Genomic DNA, 14,644 nt, shown 5'->3' with positions numbered 1-14,644 from the left:
TCGTTCCATTTGTACACTCTAAATGTCCCTAGACTAATAATGCATTTCAAACTGGGGGTCCTTGAAATTAAATGGGTTGAGAATCTCTGCTAGAGCCGTAAAAATCTTCTCTTATGGGGGTCCCTGGCATATCTTTTCAAATGGGGGTCCGTGGGGCTAATTAGTGTCAATTTGGGGGTCCTTGACATGAAAAAGCGTTGAAAACCCACTGCCTCACAACATCATCCCGTGACGCTGTCCCAAGCAGAGTGTAGAGTAGCGACACGCTTTGATCTCACCGCAAAGCGGGTGCCTATGGGCTATAGTTCCAAACATTGCTCCTATGGCTGGAACTATCCCATTGAGATAGAATTCCGCATTCCATTGTTACAATGGGAGTCAACGCTAGTGTCGCCAGTCTCTCACTACATTACTCTGGCCCCAAGGTGCCGGACATGCGCCACGGCGGTCGTCACGGCGTGGAGCACCTGAGGGAGACGGCCGACGACACCATGTTCCGCTGGCTGGCCATGTCCTACGCCCACAGCCACCTGACCATGACCGAGACCTACCGCACCTCCTGCCAGACCGACGACCTCACCGGGGGGCAGGGCATCATCAACAGAGCCGGATGGAAACCTGTGGTGGGAAGTGAGTTTGTTTGTTTTTGGCTTTTTTACACCTTTTTCCTCCCTCCCTCCTCGTTATGCCCTCGTTGGTTCCCTCAACAATTTTTTTAAAATATATTTGGTGCTTTTTTTCCTTTATTGATAATCACAGAAACGGGGAGGGAGATGGGGAGGGGGGGGGTAGACAGTAGACACACAGCAAAGTTTGTCAGGATCGGGACTCGAACCCACGACACACTGTCACACTTAATTAACAGCCAAGGTGCCTGGACCGCTAAGCCAGCCCAGGCCACCTCAACAAAATATTTGAGGGGCGCTAGCTTTGAGTGTTTGTGCAAACACAAACATGACTGATAATATTGCTCAGATAGGATGAACCGATTAGTGCATTCCTAAACCAAAACCCTCCTCTATGCTTGTCTATATAACGGTCATGATCCACTCCAGGTATGAATGACTTCAGCTACCTGCACACCAACTGCTTCGAGCTGTCCATCTTCGTGGGTTGTGACAAGTTCCCTCATGAGAGTGAGCTGCCTCTGGAGTGGGAAAACAACCGGGAGTCCCTGTTGCCTTCATAGAGCAGGTAAGAGACTACCACTGTTACCATTAGAACCAGGTAAGAGACTACCACTGTTACCATTAGAACCAGGTAAGAGACTACCACTGTTACCATTAGAACCAGGTAAGAGACTACCACTGTTACCATTAGAACCAGGTAAGAGACTACCACTGTTACCATTAGAACCAGGTAAGAGACTACCACTGTTACCATTAGAACCAGGTAAGAGACTACCACTGTTACCATTAGAACCAGGTAAGAGACTACCACTGTTACCATTAGAACCAGGTAAGAGACTACCACTGTTACCATTAGAACCAGGTAAGAGACTACCACTGTTACCATTAGAACCAGGTAAGAGACTACCACTGTTACCATTAGAACCATGTAAGAGACTACCACTGTTACCATTAGAACCAGGGGTTCTCAAAGTGGGCTCCAGGGTCCTTGAGTTGAGGCGGTTCCAAGGGGGTCCGAAAATAACAGATTTACAAGCTAACAGTGTGTTGCTATGTGCCCCATTGTGAGCTTGTAGATCTGCAATTTTTTTAATAATCTGGAAAAAGAATTACAAGAACATTGGATTATATTTTAAAAACACAAATCTTGTATGTTGGGGTGCCTCCCTGGCACAACAACATATTTAGGAGTCCGCTGCCAAATACACATAAATTTTGGGGTCCTTGACATGACAATAAATGTATTTTGTCTTAACCACTTGAAACTTGTATTATAAATAGCCGATCGACAAGCTTGTCGATCGACTATTTTCAGCGAAGATATTTAATGTAGGCCTATAGCGAAAACAGAAAATACAACCATATACTGTGTAATATAGGTTTTATTCTGCTCGCTGTGTGATCTCTAAAGGGTTGTGTCCTTTGCCCAGGTGCATCGTGGGATAAAGGGTACAGTGAAAGACATGGAGGGGAATCCAATAGCAAACGCCACCGTGTCAGTGGAGGGGATCAAACATGATGTCAAAACTGGTATGTGCTCCATAACCATAACACAATAAGTTGGACCTTCCTTTTCATCCGACAGAGTGTGTTGGCATCATGGACAATATTGCTTCATACAGAATGAAATCATTTCGATCAGAGATTCATATTCTTAACTAAATACATGTAATCCTCCTTTAGTTTTACACGTGCCTCAAAACATTTAATCTGAATATTACTTTTGACATTTGGCACAAAGTGCTTCTGCCTGGTTTATTTTTGGTAAATTTTCCAACCAGATGGAAACAATGGGACTAACTGTTTACTTGCTGATAATTTCCTCTTTATCTAAACATCAAAAGGTTTAAACGATCAGACTGAATTGGAATAAACAATCATGTAGGCAATATTAGTTTGGGTCCAAAATTCAGCATGCAACCAAGTATAAAATAACTTAAACCGGATCTCTTGTCCACTAGTCCTTCCCTAACATTTACTCAGTCATTATAGCTTCATTTTCATTTAGTTTTTTATTCAGTTTTCGCCAGTGAAATAAGGTAGTCGACGAACATTTTTACGTCATAGTATTAGTCGACGAAACGTACAACACTGGAACACACCCTATACATTTCTGCGTCTGTGCCCTTCTTCTCCGTGTGTTCATCCAGCTGCCGGCGGTGATTACTGGCGCCTGCTGAACCCCGGGGAGTACCGGGTGACGGCCAAGGCTGACGGCCACACCCCTCAGACCCGGCTGTGCATGGTGGGCTACGACAGCGGAGCCACCAAGTGCGGCTTCCACCTGGCCAAGTCCAACTGGGACCGCATCAAGCAGATCATGGCGCTCCATGGAAAGAGACCCATCCGACTCGTGCCCAAAGCGACCGCCACTACAACGACAACAACAACAACGACGACGACGACGACAACGAGTGCACGAGGCGCCGGTGGTGGCGGTGGCGCGGCGAGACGGACCGAAGGAGGCGAGGAAGACGGGACGGCGGTTGACTCGCAGTCACACAACGCAGAGCGCCTCCGGAGGCTCCGGCAGATGCGCCTGCGCCGGCTCCGCCTTCAGAAAGCACGACAGTCCTCCACGACGACAACGACGGAAGCCACAACGACGACAACGACGATGGCGGCGCCCACGACGACAGCACCTGCGCCCGAGAGTACAACTTCCTGGTACGACTCGTGGTTTCCTGTGGATAGCTACGAGTCGGAGCCCACGCAGCAGTACCTGGAGATCGGCATGGATGATGACATGATTGATTACTAAAGCTAAAATAAATCTACACGTATACTCGGGTCGTATTGGCGGTGCCGTGAGCTGAAAATAGCCGATCTACATACATACTGTACGTCCAACGCCAGCAGCTGTAGAGTAATGCTTATTATGCTCCGACTCACCTTATAGATCGGCCAAAAATAGCCGATCTATAAGGTGCTTGTGGAGCGGCAATCTTTAGCGCACGATATGGGCATGCGTTGGAGTAGCTCTGGTCCATAGCCCTAATGCCCTTTGCTGCGTTGCATTACGGCTATGTGACTTGCCCTCGCAGGAAACTCGCTAGAGTAACTCAAATTATTTTTCTTGTGCATTGTGTACGTGTGGTGGGGGGCTCCGAGTGCGTCCACTAAGGGAAGTAAGCTTTCTAATAACACAAGCCGCCTTTGTATTGGTGAGTATAGGTAAAACGTTCTTTTTATTTTCGCAAGCAGAGGAGGAGAGGCTGGTCTGCATTTCATACGAGGGCAGGAAGACAAGAGTCACATTGCCTTAGTTAATGCAACGGCAGCAAAGGGCATTAGGGCTATGGACCAGAGCTAGCGGCGGAGCATAATTGAAGCATTACTCCACATCTGTGTTGTTAAAATGATAGAAGCTTCCTAGCCAGTCAGGATAAATCTGCCACTGTGCCGCATAACAGCTGCAATCAATCATACAACGATCGTCACACATGCTTAGGTCATTAGTGTCATATGTGCTTTATTTTATTTTGAAAAGTTGGGTCTGTTTATATACCGGTACTCTTTTTTTATATTTGTATTTAAAGGGCTTTTTTTTCTCTGTGTGGAACGTTTTGTTTTTTAAATATCTTTCTAATGCCGATGATCTGATATGACTTAAATTGTATCTGCTGAGCAGAAACAAACACAGCAAGACAAATGTAATTGAATCTACGTTCAATAAAGCTGTTGAATGATAAAAGGGAAAATATCAGTTATAATGCTCGCTATTAATGTCATTATTCGCACAGAATCACAGATGATAAAACATGTTAAACATTCTTAAAGTGGTATAATGCGGTGTAATGTTTTCTGTCAGAAAGAAAGTGTGTGTATGTCGTGTGTGCGTGCGTGCGTGCGCGCGTGATCCAGTGTAGTTTATTTTATTATCACCAACAATAAAATGCACTTATTTATAATAAATAACTGACCAATTAACCAACCAATTAAAACTGACATTGCCGCAGACATTTTAAAGCCCCATTTGCAATATTGAATCAAAAAGTAGGCTTTGCTGCCACGTTGTGGTAATAACTGTCAATTGCAGAATTCAAAATGACATCAGTTTGTGACAAAACTAGTGGGATGGATATCCGTGGATAGGCTCCTGAGGAGGAGGATTCTAAAAACGACTTATAAATCCTAAAGCCTTGTTTATACTTCACTGTGCAACGGTCCTATGCTGGAAAATAGCAGATATGCAAACTCACAGCACATCTCATTCAAGACACTGAACTTGCAGATCTGCCATTTTTGAACACACTATAAAGTTAACCATTTATCATGCTGCTCTACGTGGCACTGTGCATTCTGTGACATTAAACCAAATGGCATTTTCCACTCTATGACACTACTGTTCTACATTTTTGTCTAATAAAATAGGCTATTAATTTAATCAATCAAACTGCATTAACTAACAGAGATACTACTAACCAAGCTATCCATGTCAACATGCTCTATAGGAGTCTCAATAACAGGTATAAGTAACGTTTAATGTTTAGTAATGTTTAATGTAGCAGAAGAGGCCATTCATTGAACAGAGTTTTGCACAATTTTAACATCCCAGATCGATTGAAATATGAATCTACTGTGCTGTGCTACACCATGATATATTAAGAGTACAATAACATTCCATTGTGAATAAAAACGTATTAACCACAGTGTAATGCTAAAGGTTTCATCACAGGGCTGTCTGCTTCATGTAATATCATTAAAAGTGTTGTTGGTGACAGTTATATGAGTTGGAAGCATTAAGACCCATTTTAACCCTCAATGGCTTCCTTTCTGACAAATAACGTTATTGTAAAAAAAAAAAAAAAAAGATTCACGCGTTCATATGTAGCTATTTTGCATTAGAAGCGGATGGGACCAAGGGACCCGGATGTAACGTAAGAGGACTACAATAGATTCGCGGTTAAATCTCGCGGGCGTGGCCTCACACCGGAAGGAAGTGCCGCCGCCCTCAAATACGGAAGAGACGCGTGGAGGTAGGTTTGGTCAGTGTTTGTTTGGAACGTGCCACGTCACCATCGCGGGTCCGTCTTCGGAGCAAGTAAGTGATTAAATGTTATTTAATACTTAACGCTGTTGTTGTTTGTGTGTTCAAACGTCTATCACTTGAAGTTACTTGTTATGATGTTTATAAATGATGTTTGTACGAAACTGTAAAACAGTGTTTCAGTAGCCGAATGGTTAGTGTCGAAGGTTTATAAACAACTATGCCCGGCCTCAATGTTTACTAACCGTCGACAGTACCCACTCGACTACCGAAACACGGCTTTAAAGAGTAGTATTTACATATCTAAACACAACAAGTAACTTCAAAAGTGATAACATGTTTGAGCCACGGACCACCATTTCACATTAATAGACTCACAATGGTGGTCAGTGGCTCAAATGGGTCTGAGAGACTAGATGGCCTCAAATGTTGGTCCGTGGCTCAAACGCTGAATAAATAATCGACTAGAGGTGAGAAGAGTATTGTCTGGTAGGTAAAAGGACAAACATTCTGTGAAAATTGGCACGAAGCAACAAACATTCTTTGAAATTGGTGGGAAACGATCCCGGGCACTCATGTTAACAAAGCTCAGTCACTAACCACTATCGCTATGCTACAATCAGCATTATATAATCCAAGGATCAAAAGTAGCAATCTTCTACATTCTCTAATTGTGTGGTTTTTTGGAAATTAAGCAGATGCTTAACAACAATTGAACTATTGAGAGTGTAAATATCTACTATTGGGGTCAATTTGGTTACCTAAATTAAATTGCTCTGTATTGTGACAGTAATCATTGCTATAGAGTGTGTGTTCAGTAACAGTGTTAAATAGCTCTATAGTGTGACAGTAATCATTGCTATAGTGTGTGTTCAGTAACAGTGTTAAATAGCTCTATAGTGTGACAGTAATCATTGCTATAGTGTGTGTTCAGTAACAGTGTTAAATAGCTCTATAGTGTGACAGTAATCATTGCTATAGTGTGTGTTCAGTAACAGTGTTAAATAGCTCTATAGTGTGACAGTAATCATTGCTATAGTGTGTGTTCAGTAACAGTGTTAAATAGCTCTATAGTGTGACAGTAATCATTGCTATAGTGTGTTCAGTAACAGTGTTAAATAGCTCTATATTGTGACAAAATCATTGCTATAGTGTTTGTTCAGTAACAGAGGTCTCCCGGTCTCTCCAGTTTTTTGTTAAACACAGTCCCATAGTCACAGTACCTCCCATTCACTCCCACTCAGTCCCATTCACTCCCATTCAGTCACATAGTAACAGTACATCCCATTCAGTCCCATTCACTCCCATAGTATCAGTCCCATAGTAACAATACCTCCCATTCACTCCCATCCACTCCCATGCACTCCCATAGTATCAGTCCCATAGTAACAGTACCTCCCTTTCACTCCCATTCAGTCCCATAGTATCAGTAACTCCCATTATCTTGCAACACAGCAGCCAAGTATATGCAGAACACGTATACACGCATTTGACATAACACAAACAACAAGACAGTTTACATACATAAAGACATGAAGACAAGAGCAATATCCACCGCTTTGATTATCCTGTGGCTACTACAACTCCTGATTAAACCCTTTTCTATTTATTAAAGAGCTGGAGAGACAGGAATATTCCTGTTACTGAACACACACTATAGCAATTATTACTGTCACAATAACTTTGTACTTTTGCTACTGATGTTTGTGTGCAACATTTGAGCTGGTGTCAAGTCACCTTAATTCAAGTGATAGATTATATACAGGGGCATGCCATATGGTCTACCTGCACAGCCTTTGTGATTACTGGTAGATCACGATGTACCTTTTGGGCACCCCTGCAATACAGGATTCCTGTCCAGATTTTTTTTTTATTAAATATAGAGGGTTTAAGTGTAGGGTTTGTCATGTTGGTGTTCTCTATAACTTTTCGTCCTGGGCATGACGTTAAACTGTCCAGTGTAACTCCAAGTTACATGGGGTGGGTATGGTTTGAGAGTTTGTGATGCTCAGTTCTTTTTTTGCGTCTCGGTTCCTCAGGTGGAAGCTGCATAGTTGGGTTTTTGATGGGTTGGGTTTCAAGTGGCTGGTCGTTTGTTTAGATATTGAAAAGGAGGGGGGCGAGCGCGCTACCTTGTGGGAGGCCGTTCTTTTCGGCTTTCCATTTACTCCTCTGGTCATTTAACTGAACATATAAGCGCCTGTTGTTGAGGAGGCTTTTCCTGACCATTGTGCGGTGTTGGACAGTGTCGTAGGCAGCAGAGAGATCTCTGAATGCTGCTCCAGTTATTTGTTTCCCCTCAAACCCATCCTCAATGTGTTGGGTGAGGTTGAGCTCTGTCCAGCACAGGAGCGGCTGGGACGGAAACCAGCTTGGTCTTTAGTCAGCTTGGTATCTATGAGTGGCAACAAGGCGTTGGAGTAGCAGCTTCTCATATAGCCTTGTAGGTGATGCAGAGGGAAATGGGTCGGTAGCTCTTTGTGGATAATGGGTCTATGCCAGGTTTAGGGATTGCAACCACGTTGGCCTTTTCCCAGACAGAAGGGATGGTTTTCTGTGCTATGCATGTGTTCAGCATCCCCACAAGCCAGGTCTTTGCGTTGGGTCCCAGGTGCTGTAACATTTCTGCCAGTAGGTCATCAATCCCTGCTGCTTTTCCGGGTTTCAACTTTCCCATTGCAGTTTCAAGTTCTTCTAGGTCGAAGGGTTTGGTTTGAGGGCTGGCTGATTGTGGTTGGTCTGATATCACTGTGCGATGGTATTCTCCTGTGGGTCGGTGGCGGTCTTGGTCACAACTGGTGGCCAACAGTTGTAACCAACACCGCCACCGACCCACATAGAATACCATCGCACAGTGGTATCAGACCAACCACAATCAGCCAGCCCTCAAACCAAACCCTTCGACTTAGAAGAACGTGAAACTGCAATGGGAAAGTTGAAACCCGGAAAAGCAGCAGGGATTGATGGCATACTGGCAGAAATGATACAGCACCTGGGACCTATCGCAAGGACCTGGCTTGTGGGGATGCTGAACACATGCATAGCACAGAAAACCATCCCTTCTGTTTGGAAAAAGGCTGGAGTAGTTGCAATCCCTAAACCTGGCAAAGACCCATTATCCCCGAAGAGCTACCGACCCATTTCCCTCCTCTGCATCACCTACAAGCTCTATGAGAGGCACTACAATTTCTGAACAGACTATATTTACATCAATATGTCTGGGTCCCCACCTACTCACTCAGGGTTGACGTGTCACACCTGCAGTGATGGGAGGGGCACCAAAATGTGGTATTTTGATTGTTTAATGGGGGCACTCCCTTAGTATAAAAGTGTATGTTTTGTGTACACATGACCTGATGAAGATCAAATGGATCGAAACGCTGTCAGTATTTCAACAAAGAACGTCTTTCTTATACCTGTGGTGTGCGGGCTCCATCCAATACCTACACCAGTTGTGATGCAACAGAGTTTGCTGTGACCGTTGTGAATTATGGGTGGTGTGGTTTTTGCCAAGACGGTGGATTGTGGCCCATGCCTTCCTGCTGTTATTTGACATGTTGGTGTTCTCTATATCTTTTCGTCCTGGGCATGACGTTAAACTGTTCCGTTCGAGAGGACCAGCGACCCTCGAATGTAAACGGCCACGAAAGGAAATTATGTGTGTGTGAGGTGTTCTCTATAGGTTGGGTTTCAGGTGGTTGTATTGTAGTAGCTTGACATTTCTTGGAGGGCACTTTCAAGGACAGACTCAATCTTCTGGAAGTCTGCTTGTTGGGTCGTAATGCAGAGGTTGTCGGCGTAGATGAAACGCTGGCATTAGGCATTGGGTAGTGGCTGGTCGTTTGTGTAGATATTGAAAAGGAGGGGGGCGAGCACGCTACCTTGTTGGAGGCCGTTCTTTTCGGCTTTCCATTTACTCCTCTGGTCATTTAACTGGACATAGAAGCGCCTGTTGTTGAGGAGGCTTTTCCTGACCATTGTGCGGTGTTGGACAGTGTCGTAGGCAGCAGAGAGATCTCTGAATGCTGCTCCAGTTATTTGTTTCCCCTCAAACCCATCCTCAATGTGTTGGGTGAGGTTGAGCTCTGTCCAGCACAGGAGCGGCTGGGACGGAAACCAGCTTGGTCTTTAGTCAGCTTGGTATCTATGAGTGGCAACAAGGCGTTGGAGTAGCAGCTTCTCATATAGCCTTGTAGGTGATGCAGAGGGAAATGGGTCGGTAGCTCTTTGTGGATAATGGGTCTATGCCAGGTTTAGGGATTGCAACCACGTTGGCCTTTTCCCAGACAGAAGGGATGGTTTTCTGTGCTATGCATGTGTTCAGCATCCCCACAAGCCAGGTCTTTGCGTTGGGTCCCAGGTGCTGTAACATTTCTGCCAGTAGGTCATCAATCCCTGCTGCTTTTCCGGGTTTCAACTTTCCCATTGCAGTTTCAAGTTCTTCTAGGTCGAAGGGTTTGGTTTGAGGGCTGGCTGATTGTGGTTGGTCTGATATCACTGTGCGATGGTATTCTCCTGTGGGTCGGTGGCGGTCTTGGTCACAACTGGTGGCCAACAGTTGTAACCAACACCGCCACCGACCCACATAGAATACCATCGCACAGTGGTATCAGACCAACCACAATCAGCCAGCCCTCAAACCAAACCCTTCGACTTAGAAGAACGTGAAACTGCAATGGGAAAGTTGAAACCCGGAAAAGCAGCAGGGATTGATGGCATACTGGCAGAAATGATACAGCACCTGGGACCTATCGCAAGGACCTGGCTTGTGGGGATGCTGAACACATGCATAGCACAGAAAACCATCCCTTCTGTTTGGAAAAAGGCTGGAGTAGTTGCAATCCCTAAACCTGGCAAAGACCCATTATCCCCGAAGAGCTACCGACCCATTTCCCTCCTCTGCATCACCTACAAGCTCTATGAGAGGCACTACAATTTCTGAACAGACTATATTTACATCAATATGTCTGGGTCCCCACCTACTCACTCAGGGTTGACGTGTCACACCTGCAGTGATGGGAGGGGCACCAAAATGTGGTATTTTGATTGTTTAATGGGGGCACTCCCTTAGTATAAAAGTGTATGTTTTGTGTACACATGACCTGATGAAGATCAAATGGATCGAAACGCTGTCAGTATTTCAACAAAGAACGTCTTTCTTATACCTGTGGTGTGCGGGCTCCATCCAATACCTACACCAGTTGTGATGCAACAGAGTTTGCTGTGACCGTTGTGAATTATGGGTGGTGTGGTTTTTGCCAAGACGGTGGATTGTGGCCCATGCCTTCCTGCTGTTATTTGACATGTTGGTGTTCTCTATATCTTTTCGTCCTGGGCATGACGTTAAACTGTTCCGTTCGAGAGGACCAGCGACCCTCGAATGTAAACGGCCACGAAAGGAAATTATGTGTGTGTGAGGTGTTCTCTATAGGTTGGGTTTCAGGTGGTTGTATTGTAGTAGCTTGACATTTCTTGGAGGGCACTTTCAAGGACAGACTCAATCTTCTGGAAGTCTGCTTGTTGGGTCGTAATGCAGAGGTTGTCGGCGTAGATGAAACGCTGGCAATAGGCATTGGGTAGTGGCTGGTCGTTTGTGTAGATATTGAAAAGGAGGGGGGCGAGCACGCTACCTTGTTGGAGGCCGTTCTTTTGGGCTTTCCATTTACTCCTCTGGTCATTTAACTGGACATAGAAGCGCCTGTTGTTGAGGAGGCTTTTCCTGACCATTGTGCGGTGTTGGACAGTGTCGTAGGCAGCAGAGAGATCTCTGAATGCTGCTCCAGTTATTTGTTTCCCCTCAAACCCATCCTCAATGTGTTGGGTGAGGTTGAGCTCTGTCCAGCACAGGAGCGGCTGGGACGGAAACCAGCTTGGTCTTTAGTCAGCTTGGTATCTATGAGTGGCAACAAGGCGTTGGAGTAGCAGCTTCTCATATAGCCTTGTAGGTGATGCAGAGGGAAATGGGTCGGTAGCTCTTTGTGGATAATGGGTCTTTGCCAGGTTTAGGGATTGCAACCACTTTGGCCTTTTCCCAGACAGAAGGGATGGTTTTCTGTGCTATGCATGTGTTCAGCATCCCCACAAGCCAGGTCTTTGCGTTGGGTCCCAGGTGCTGTAACATTTCTGCCAGTAGGTCATCAATCCCTGCTGCTTTTCCGGGTTTCAACTTTCCCATTGCAGTTTCAAGTTCTTCTAGGTCGAAGGGTTTGGTTTGAGGGCTGGCTGATTGTGGTTGGTCTGATACCACTGTGCGATGGTATTCTCCTGTGGGTCGGTGGCGGTCTTGGTCACAACTGGTGGCCAACAGTTGTAACCAACACCGCCACCGACCCACATAGAATACCATCGCACAGTGGTATCAGACCAACCACAATCAGCCAGCCCTCAAACCAAACCCTTCGACTTAGAAGAACGTGAAACTGCAATGGGAAAGTTGAAACCCGGAAAAGCAGCAGGGATTGATGGCATACTGGCAGAAATGATACAGCACCTGGGACCTATCGCAAGGACCTGGCTTGTGGGGATGCTGAACACTTGCATAGCACAGAAAACCATCCCTTCTGTTTGGAAAAAGGCTGGAGTAGTTGCAATCCCTAAACCTGGCAAAGACCCATTATCCCCGAAGAGCTACCGACCCATTTCCCTCCTCTGCATCACCTACAAGCTCTATGAGAGGCACTACAATTTCTGAACAGACTATATTTACATCAATATGTCTGGGTCCCCACCTACTCACTCAGGGTTGACGTGTCACACCTGCAGTGATGGGAGGGGCACCAAAATGTGGTATTTTGATTGTTTAATGGGGGCACTCCCTTAGTATAAAAGTGTATGTTTTGTGTACACATGACCTGATGAAGATCAAATGGATCGAAACGCTGTCAGTATTTCAACAAAGAACGTCTTTCTTATACCTGTGGTGTGCGGGCTCCATCCAATACCTACACCAGTTGTGATGCAACAGAGTTTGCTGTGACCGTTGTGAATTATGGGTGGTGTGGTTTTTGCCAAGACGGTGGATTGTGGCCCATGCCTTCCTGCTGTTATTTGACATGTTGGTGTTCTCTATATCTTTTCGTCCTGGGCATGACGTTAAACTGTTCCGTTCGAGAGGACCAGCGACCCTCGAATGTAAACGGCCACGAAAGGAAATTATGTGTGTGTGAGGTGTTCTCTATAGGTTGGGTTTCAGGTGGTTGTATTGTAGTAGCTTGACATTTCTTGGAGGGCACTTTCAAGGACAGACTCAATCTTCTGGAAGTCTGCTTGTTGGGTCGTAATGCAGAGGTTGTCGGCGTAGATGAAACGCTGGCATTAGGCATTGGGTAGTGGCTGGTCGTTTGTGTAGATATTGAAAAGGAGGGGGGCGAGCACACTACCTTGTTGGAGGCCGTTCTTTTGGGCTTTCTATTTACTCCTCTGGTCATTTAACTGGACATAGAAGCGCCTGTTGTTGAGGAGGCTTTTCCTGACCATTGTGCGGTGTTGGACAGTGTCGTAGGCAGCAGAGAGATCTCTGAATGCTGCTCCAGTTATTTGTTTCCCCTCAAACCCATCCTCAATGTGTTGGGTGAGGTTGAGCTCTGTCCAGCACAGGAGCGGCTGGGACGGAAACCAGCTTGGTCTTTAGTCAGCTTGGTATCTATGAGTGGCAACAAGGCGTTGGAGTAGCAGCTTCTCATATAGCCTTGTAGGTGATGCAGAGGGAAATGGGTCGGTAGCTCTTTGTGGATAATGGGTCTTTGCCAGGTTTAGGGATTGCAACCACTTTGGCCTTTTTCCAGACAGAAGGGATGGTTTTCTGTGCTATGCATGTGTTCAGCATCCCCACAAGCCAGGTCTTTGCGTTGGGTCCCAGGTGCTGTAACATTTCTGCCAGTAGGTCATCAATCCCTGCTGCTTTTCCGGGTTTCAACTTTCCCATTGCAGTTTCAAGTTCTTCTAGGTCGAAGGGTTTGGTTTGAGGGCTGGCTGATTGTGGTTGGTCTGATACCACTGTGCGATGGTATTCTCCTGTGGGTCGGTGGCGGTCTTGGTCACAACTGGTGGCCAACAGTTGTAACCAACACCGCCACCGACCCACATAGAATACCATCGCACAGTGGTATCAGACCAACCACAATCAGCCAGCCCTCAAACCAAACCCTTCGACTTAGAAGAACGTGAAACTGCAATGGGAAAGTTGAAACCCGGAAAAGCAGCAGGGATTGATGGCATACTGGCAGAAATGATACAGCACCTGGGACCTATCGCAAGGACCTGGCTTGTGGGGATGCTGAACACATGCATAGCACAGAAAGCCATCCCTTCTGTTTGGAAAAAGGCTGGAGTAGTTGCAATCCCTAAACCTGGCAAAGACCCATTATCCCCGAAGAGCTACCGACCCATTTCCCTCCTCTGCATCACGTCTTTCTTATACCTGTGGTGTGCGGGCTCCATTCAATACCTACACCAGTTGTGATGCAACAGAGTTTGCTGTGACCGTTGTGAATTATGGGTGGTGTGGTCTTTGCCAAGACGGTGGATTGTGGCCCATGCCTTCCTGCTGTTATTTGTCATTATGGTGTTCTCTATATCTTTTCGTCCTGGGCATGACGTTAAACTGTTCCGTTCGAGAGGACCGGCGACCCTCGAATGTAAACGGCCACGAAAGGAAACTGTGTGTGTGAGGTGTTCTCTATCATTTCATTCCAGACTTCACTGTCTATCTCCTGTGTTTTCCATTCATCTTGAGCGTTACACAGTCGTCTGATGTGCGGGGGGAGGTGCCGGCTAGCGCATAAAGGCACGGACGGGACAGGTGTTGTCTTGACCCATCCCGTGATGATGCGACAGGTGTCATTTAGGGCTGTGTCTACCAATTTGGTGTGACGTGATCGGCTCCAGCTTGAGCAGGCATACTCTGCTGTAGAGAAAGACAGGGCCATGGCAGTTGCACGGATTGTTTGTGGGTCTGCGCCCCACTTGGGAGTTCACTAGTTTTCACAGGATGTTATTGTGGGTGTTGACCGTGGCTTTTGTGTTC

General features: G+C 45.9%; 1 protein-coding gene across 1 annotated transcript; it reads left to right on the top strand.

The window, feature by feature from the left end:
* Positions 1-371: 371 nt before the first annotated feature.
* Positions 372-3,119, top strand: LOC310871207 (adipocyte enhancer-binding protein 1-like; the record flags this gene model as incomplete). Its single annotated transcript, XM_083782698.1, has 5 exons — positions 372-630; positions 1,056-1,176; positions 2,041-2,159; positions 2,780-2,954; positions 2,993-3,119. The coding sequence occupies 5 exons, from the start codon at positions 372-374 to the stop codon at positions 3,117-3,119; spliced, it is 801 nt and encodes a 266-aa protein (XP_083638824.1).
* Between the last annotated feature and the right edge of the window lie 11,525 nt (positions 3,120-14,644).

Source organism: Protomyctophum parallelum, assembly GCF_964188405.1.
Source record: "Protomyctophum parallelum genome assembly, chromosome: 14".
Classification (NCBI taxonomy): Eukaryota; Metazoa; Chordata; class Actinopteri; order Myctophiformes; family Myctophidae; genus Protomyctophum; species Protomyctophum parallelum.
Note: the sequence above shows the minus strand (reverse complement) of the source record. Positions and strands in the feature narration are given on the sequence as shown.